At 46.0% G+C, this 7,500-nt stretch overlaps 2 protein-coding genes across 3 annotated transcripts in view; one reads left to right on the top strand and one right to left on the bottom strand.

The window, feature by feature from the left end:
• The window catches only part of LOC132121680 (cadherin-12-like), a 388,852-nt gene that overhangs the window by 306,371 nt on the left and 74,981 nt on the right, over positions 1-7,500 (bottom strand). The window lies entirely within an intron of this gene.
• pus7 (pseudouridine synthase 7) overlaps positions 1-7,500 on the top strand; it is a 26,628-nt gene that overhangs the window by 13,265 nt on the left and 5,863 nt on the right. For both annotated transcript variants that reach the window (XM_059531342.1, XM_059531343.1), the window contains one exon: positions 456-517. In XM_059531342.1, the coding sequence (XP_059387325.1) occupies positions 456-517 (62 nt within the window). The remainder of the gene's footprint in view (positions 1-455; positions 518-7,500) is intronic.

Below are 7,500 nucleotides of genomic sequence, written 5' to 3'. Positions count from 1 at the left end.
CACACACACACACTCACACACACACACTCACACACTCACACACACACACTCACACACTCACACACACACACACACACACACACACTCACACACACACTCACACACACACACACTCACACTCACACACACTCACACACACTCACACACACACACACTCACACTCACACACACTCACACTCACACTCACACACACACACAGAGAGACACACACACACACACACACTCACACACACACACACACACAGAGAGACACACACACACACTCACACTCACACTCACACACACACACACACTCACACACACACACAGAGAGACACACACACACACACACACTCACACACACACACACACACAGAGAGACACACACTCACACTCACACTCACACACACACACACACACACACACTCACACACACACACTCACACCTGTTTTTCGCTGTTGGCTCTTCTTCACAGGGCTATACTGCAGAACAACTGGAAGGAAGTCGTGGATCTCATCCTGAAACCTCGTCCTGGAGGTCAGATTCTCTCAGTCTTTCCTTCTGTCATTTCTTCACTTACTCATTGAGTGCTGGTGAGCAACGTATCTGTGACTCGAGAGTGTGCTTCAGTAAAATGGGACTTATGTCTTCCATTTGAGTAAAATACATTTATTTCTGAGAGATATCGGGTGAGGTAGAGCTTTGTTCATCAGTGCTCATCTGACACTGAAAATGAATGAAGCACACAAATAAGCTTGAAGACTTTGAATGCAAAACATAAACAAGTCATGTTGCTTCTTACAATACAGATTGCTTCAGATCAGCATTACAGCAGTAAACCGCATCAGGGCTGTAAATCTGTGCAATCAGGAATTTCAGCTAGAAAGCAGCTCTGCAGATGATAATGGCATTGTTCAATCTTTCATTTGCTTTTCTGGTTCGTTTCAAGCTCAGCTGAATAGATTGATCTTAAAGTGACAGGAATCAAACCTCTGTCAGGAGAAAAAGAGTTGTTAAAGTAGATTAATTCAGGGAGACCTGTTCTCCTCTAGCCCATTGCATCAGTGTTTGATTGGGAGATCACTGCGCTCCTGCTGTCACCATGATGGTTACTGGTTTCAGTGTGCAACAAACAACACAGTACTGTACAATTTTTAGAAAAGCAAACAAAAACACTTTTATGAATGATATCAAGTCAAACTTTTTTTTATAGAGCACAACTTTAACACAACCATCATTGATCCAAAGTGCTTTACGATAAAAGGTTTGATTAGAAGCAACAGAGAACAAAATTACATTTTGATCAAAATTTTAAATAAAAATATGTATATACACAAAAACAAACATCTAAAGTACCGTACACAGCATCACTCAAATGCAAGGGTTTAAACATTAGTCTTTAAATTTGATTTAAAAACAGCGATGGAGAGGCCCTGATAATGAGGGGTAAACTGTTTCAGAGTTTAGAGGGTTAATGACCTAGCGGTTGTATATGGCTGGATAAGATCACGGATATAATCCGGGGCTGACTTTTGCAATGCCTTGTATACAAAAAGAAGGATCTTAAAATCAACTATGAATTTGATAGAACAGGAGTTATATGCTCCCTCTTTTTTGTTCCTGCTGCATTCTGAATCAGAATCAGAATGAGCTTTATTGCCAGGTATGTTCACACATACGAGGAATTTGTTTTCGTGACAGAGCTCCGCAGTACAACATAACAGCGACAGAACAAAAAACACAAGGAATAAAAATACAAAAAAATACAAATAGGTGCGTAAGGATTGACAATATACAAATTGACAATGTATGGCAGGTATATTAAAATGAGCATTTATGTATGTACATGTATATTATGTGGAAAAGTTTTAACTGTACGCTAAGTATGTGAGTTGGATAAATAAGTGTATGTGTATATAAATATAAATATAAGTAGTGTATTGTGTTCCATGTATGTACATGTATATTATGTGCAAAAGATTTAAGTGTACGCTAAGTATGTGTGTTGGATAAAAAGTGTAGTGTATATAAATATAAATAGTGTAGTGTGTCCCACAGTTATTATCAGCTGTTCATAAGATGGATTGCCTGAGGGAAGAAACTGTTCCTGTGTCTGGTCGTTCTGGTGCTCAGTGCTCTGTAGCGTCGACCAGATGGCAACAGTTCAAAGAGGGAGTGTTCTGGATGTGAGGGGTCCAGAGTGATTTTAACAGCCCTTTTGCTCACTCTGGATAAGTACAGTTCTTGAATAGATGGGAGGGTTGTACCGATAATTCGCTCAGCAGTCCGGACTACCCTCTGTAGTCTTCTGAGGTCAGATTTAGAAGCTGAGCTGAACCAGACAGTTACTGAAGTGCAGAGAATGGATTCGATGATGGTGGAGTAGAACTGTTTCAGCAGCTCCTGTGGCAGATTTAACTTCCTCAGCTGGCGAAGGAAGTACAACCTCTGCTGGGCCTTTTTCACAATGGAGTCAATGTGAATGTCCCACTTCAGGTCCTGAGAGATAGTGGTGCCCAGGAACCTGAATGACTCCACTGCAGTCACAGTGCTGTTCATGATGGTGAGTGGGGGGAGTGCAGGGGGGTTTCTCCTGAAGTCCACAGTCATCTCCACTGTTTTGAGCGTGTTAAGCTCCAGGTTGTTAAGACTTTAACCTCCTGTCTGTAAGCAGACTCGTCACCGTCCTGAATGAGGCCGATGAGTGTGGTGTCGTCTGCAAACTTCAGGAGCTTGACAGAGAGGTCCTTAGATGTGCAATCGTTAGTGTACAGGGAGAAGAGCAGTGGGGAGAGAACGCAGCCCTGGGGAGCTCCGGTGCTGATTGTACGGGCGCTGGATGTGTATTTTCCCAGTCTCACTAGCTGCTGCCTGTCTGTAAGGAAGCTGTTGATCCACTGACAGACGGAGGTGGGCATGGAGAGCTGAGTTAGTTTGGGCAGGAGGAGGTTTGGGATGATCGTGTTAAAGGCCGAGCTGAAGTCCACAAACAGGATCCTCACATAGGTCCCCGGTCTGTATAGGTGTTGCAGAACATAATGCAGTCCAATGTTTACTGCATCGTCCACAGACCTGTTTGCTCTGTAGGCAAACTGAAGAGGATCCAGCAAGGGTCCAGTGATGTCCTTCAGGTGGGCCAGCACCAGTTTTTCAAATGACTTCATGACTATGGATGTTAAAGCCACAGGCCTGTAGTCATTTAGTCCTGTAATTTTGGATTTCTTTGGGATAGGGATGATGGTGGAGCGTTTGAAGCATGAAGCTCCAGCGATCTGTTGAAGATCTTTGTGAAGATGGGGGCCAGCTGGTCAGCACAGGATTTCAGACAGGCTGGTGTAACGCAATCTGGGCCTGGTGCAAGGTTTTTTCCTTTTCTGCTTCCGGAAGACCTGGCGCACCGCATCCTCACTTATCTGTATTGCAGGTGTGGGGGAGAGGGGGGATGCAGGAGGTGTGAATGGTGAGAGCGGTTATTTGGAGAGGTGTTCAGGGCGGGTTGCAGGAGTTGTGAATGGTGAGAGCGGTTGTGTGGAGAGGTGTTCAGGATGGGTTGCAGGAGCTGTGAATGGTGTGAACGGTTGTTTGGAGAGGTGTTCAGGGTTGGTTGCAGGAGCTGTGAATGGTGTGAATGGTTGTTTGGAGAGGTGTTCAGGGTTGGTTGCAGGAGTTGTGAATGGTGAGAGCGGTTGTGTGGAGAGGTGTTCAGGGTGGGTTGCAGGAGTTGTGAATGGTGTGAGTGGTTGTTTGGAGAGGTGTTCAGGGTTGGTTGCAGGAGTTGTGAATGGTGAGAGCGGTTGTGTGGAGAGGTGTTCAGGGTGGGTTGCAGGAGTTGTGAATGGTGTGAACGGTTGATTGGAGAGGTGTTCAGGATGGGTTGCAGGAGCTGTGAATGGTGTGAATGGTTGTGTGGAGAGGTGTTCAGGGTGGGTTGCAGGAGTTGTGAATGGTGTGAGTGGTTGTTTGGAGAGGTGTTCAGGGTGGGTTGCAGGAGTTGTGAATGGTGTGAACGGTTGTTTGGAGAGGTGTTCAGGGTGGGTTGCAGGAGCTGTGAATGGTGTGAATGGTTGTGTGGAGAGGTGTTCAGGGCGGGTTGCAGGAGCTGTTAATGGTGTGAACGGTTGTTTGGAGAGGCATTCTGGGTTGGTTGCAGGAGCTGTGAATGGTGTGAACGGTTGTTTGGAGAGGTGTTCAGGGTGGGTTGCAGGAGCTGTTAATGGTGTGAACGGTTGATTGGAGAGGTGATCAGGATGGGTTGCAGGAGTTGTGAATGGTGTGAATGGTTGTGTGGAGAGGTGTTCAGAGCGGGTTGCAGAAGTTGTGAATGGTTGTTTGGAGAGGTGTTCAGGGTGGGTTGCAGGAGTTGTGAATGGTGTGAATGGTTGTTTGGAGAGGTGTTCAGGGTGGGTTGCAGGAGTTGTGAATGGTGTGAATGGTTGTTTGGAGAGGTGTTCAGGGTGGGTTGCAGGAGTTGTGAATGGTGTGAGTGGTTGTTTGGAGAGGTGTTCAGGGTGGGTTGCAGGAGTTGTGAATGGTGTGAACGGTTGTGTGGAGAGGTGTTCAGGGTGGGTTGCAGGAGTTGTGAATGGTGTGAATGGTTGTTTGGAGAGGTGTTCAGGGTGGGTTGCAGGAGTTGTGAATGGTGTGAGTGGTTGTTTGGAGAGGTGTTCAGGGTGGGTTGCAGGAGCTGTGAATGGTGTGAATGGTTGTGTGGAGAGGTGTTCAGGGCGGGTTGCAGGAGCTGTTAATGGTGTGAACGGTTGATTGGAGAGGTGTTCAGGGTGGGTTGCAGGAGTTGTGAATGGTGTGAACGGTTGTGTGGAGAGGTGTTCAGGGTGGGTTGCAGGAGTTGTGAATGGTGTGAGTGGTTGTTTGGAGAGGTGTTCAGGGTGGGTTGCAGGAGTTGTGAATGGTGTGAACGGTTGTGTGGAGAGGTGTTCAGGGTGGGTTGCAGGAGCTGTGAATGGTGTGAATGGTTGTGTGGAGAGGTGTTCAGGATGGGTTGCAGGAGTTGTGAATGGTGAGAGCGGTTGTGTGGAGAGGTGTTCAGGGTGGGTTGCAGGAGTTGTGAATGGTGTGAACGGTTGTGTGGAGAGGTGTTCAGGGTGGGTTGCAGGAGTTGTGAATGGTGTGAATGGTTGTGTGGAGAGGTGTTCAGGATGGGTTGCAGGAGTTGTGAATGGTGTGAATGGTTGTGTGGAGAGGTGTTCAGGATGGGTTGCAGGAGTTGTGAATGGTGTGAACGGTTGTTTGGAGAGGTGATCAGGATGGGTTGCAGGAGTTGTGAATGGTGTGAACGGTTGTGTGGAGAGGTGATCAGGATGGGTTGCAGGAGTTGTGAATGGTGTGAATGGTTGTGTGGAGAGGTGATCAGGATGGGTTGCAGGAGTTGTGAATGGTGTGAATGGTTGTTTGGAGAGGTGTTCAGGGCAGGTGATGGGTGTTCTTTCAAACCTGCAGTAAAACTCGTTCAGATCGTCTGCCAGTCGTTGATTCTCCACAGTGCTGGGGGGTGGTGTCTTGTAATTGGTGATCTTCTTTAGGCTTTTCCACACTGATGCGGAGTCGTTCAAAGTGAACTGAGTCCTTATTTTTTCAGAATAATTCCTCTTTGCCACTTTGATCTCCTTTTCCAGTGTGTATTTAGCCTGTTTATACAAGACATTGTCCCCCTTCCTGTAAGCATCTTCTTTGGCCTGACGGAGCTGTCTGAGTTTTGCAGTGAACCACGGTTTGTCATTGTTGTAATTTAGTTGAGTCTTGGTAGGAATACACATATCCTCACAGAAACTGATATATGATGTTACGGTCTCTGTGAGTTCGTCCAGATCGGTGGAAGCAGCTTCAAAAACACTCCAGTCAGTGAGGTCAAAACAAGATTGTAAATCCTGCTCTGCTTCATTAGTCCATCTTTTTACAGTCCTTAATACAGGTTTAGCTGATTTTAGTTTCTGCCTGTAGGTCGGTATAAGATGAACCAGAAGGTGATCAGAACGTCCCAAAGCTGCTCGTGGAACAGAGTGAAATGCATCCTTTATTGTGGTGTAACAGTGATCCAATATATTACTGTCTCTTGTGGGACAAGTAACATGCTGTCTGTATTTTGGCAGTTCACGGGAGAGATTGGCTTTATTAAAGTCCCCAAGAATGATTAAAACAGAGTCTGGGTGTTGTTGTTCTATCTCTGTGATGTGCTCAGCGAGTTTCTGTAAAGCTGAGCTCACGTGCGCTTGAGGAGGGATGTAAACACTAACCAGAATGAGCGAGTGAAACTCCCGCGGCGAATAGAACGGCTTGCAGTTAATGAAGAGCGTTTCGAGATTTGAGCAGCACGTCTTCTTTAACACAGTTATATCTGTACACCACCGTTCATTGATGTAAAAGCATGTCCCGCCGCCGCGCGATTTCCCCGTTGATTCTGCGTCGCGATCCGCTCTAAACAGCTGAAAGTCCGGCAGATGGAGCGCGCTGTCCGGTATGGTGTCATTCAGCCAAGTTTCCGTGAAACACAGAGCAGCAGAGTGGGAGAAATCTTTATTTGTCCGAGAGAGCAGAAGCAGTTCGTCCGTTTTGTTGGGTAGAGAGCAGAGATTTGCCAGATGGATGCTAGGCAACGGCGTTCGAAATCCGCGTTTTCTGAGTCTCACGAGCGCGCCAGCTCTTTTTCCCCGTCTGCGCGTCCTCTTGAAGCGTGTGATCAGCGCAGCCGCTCCGCCGACAAAAATGTCCAGCAAAACATCAGAATAGTCGAAAACCGGTGAAATATCGGGAGATGTGTGTTGCCGAATATCCAGCAATTCGTCCCTGGTGAAACTGATTGCAGGAATATAACTAAAGACAGGACAAACTAACAAAAACACAAAAACAACTGCAGAGCACGTCACAGAGGCAGCCATCCTGTATCGGCGCCACTCCAACTCCTGTGCCATCTGAAGCTGAGATAGAGTGCTTTGAGGAAGGCAGACATACAGAGAGTTACAGTAGACCAGCCTGGAAGAGATTAGTGCATGGATGACAAATTTGAAATCTTTTTGACAGAGAATCTGTTTTACTTTCGCAATTGATCTAAGGGGGAAGAAGCTACATGCTTGTCAAATTGTAGTAATGGATCAAAATGGACCCCTAGATGTTTTACATGGCATTGCAAGTTGTCTCTAAGGGAACTTAACCTACTTGTAAAATTAGTACTGAGTGCAGCGGGGCCTAGCAGAAGCACCTCAGTTTTGTCAGTGTTTTAAAATTTATTAGCTATCCAAGTTCTCACTTCGTCAAAACATGAGAAAAAAAATTTGTAAAGAAGAGTCATTTTCAAGTTTGATTGGAGGGTAAAGTTGGAGGTCATCAGTGTAGCAATGATAGTTAATATTATATTTATGAAGAATGGAGCCTAGGGAAGCATGTAGAGCAAGAACAATAAAGGGCCAAGAATAGAACCCTGTGGAACACCATAAGGGAAGATAAGGCAGAAGATGAGGTGAATGATCAGATATTTCCTGAAGAAGTCCTACCCATTAAATAAGAGG

This window comes from Carassius carassius, chromosome 39 (assembly GCF_963082965.1).
Source record: "Carassius carassius chromosome 39, fCarCar2.1, whole genome shotgun sequence".
In the NCBI taxonomy this organism is placed as follows: Eukaryota; Metazoa; Chordata; class Actinopteri; order Cypriniformes; family Cyprinidae; genus Carassius; species Carassius carassius.
This window is presented reverse-complemented; position numbering and strand designations above follow the sequence as displayed.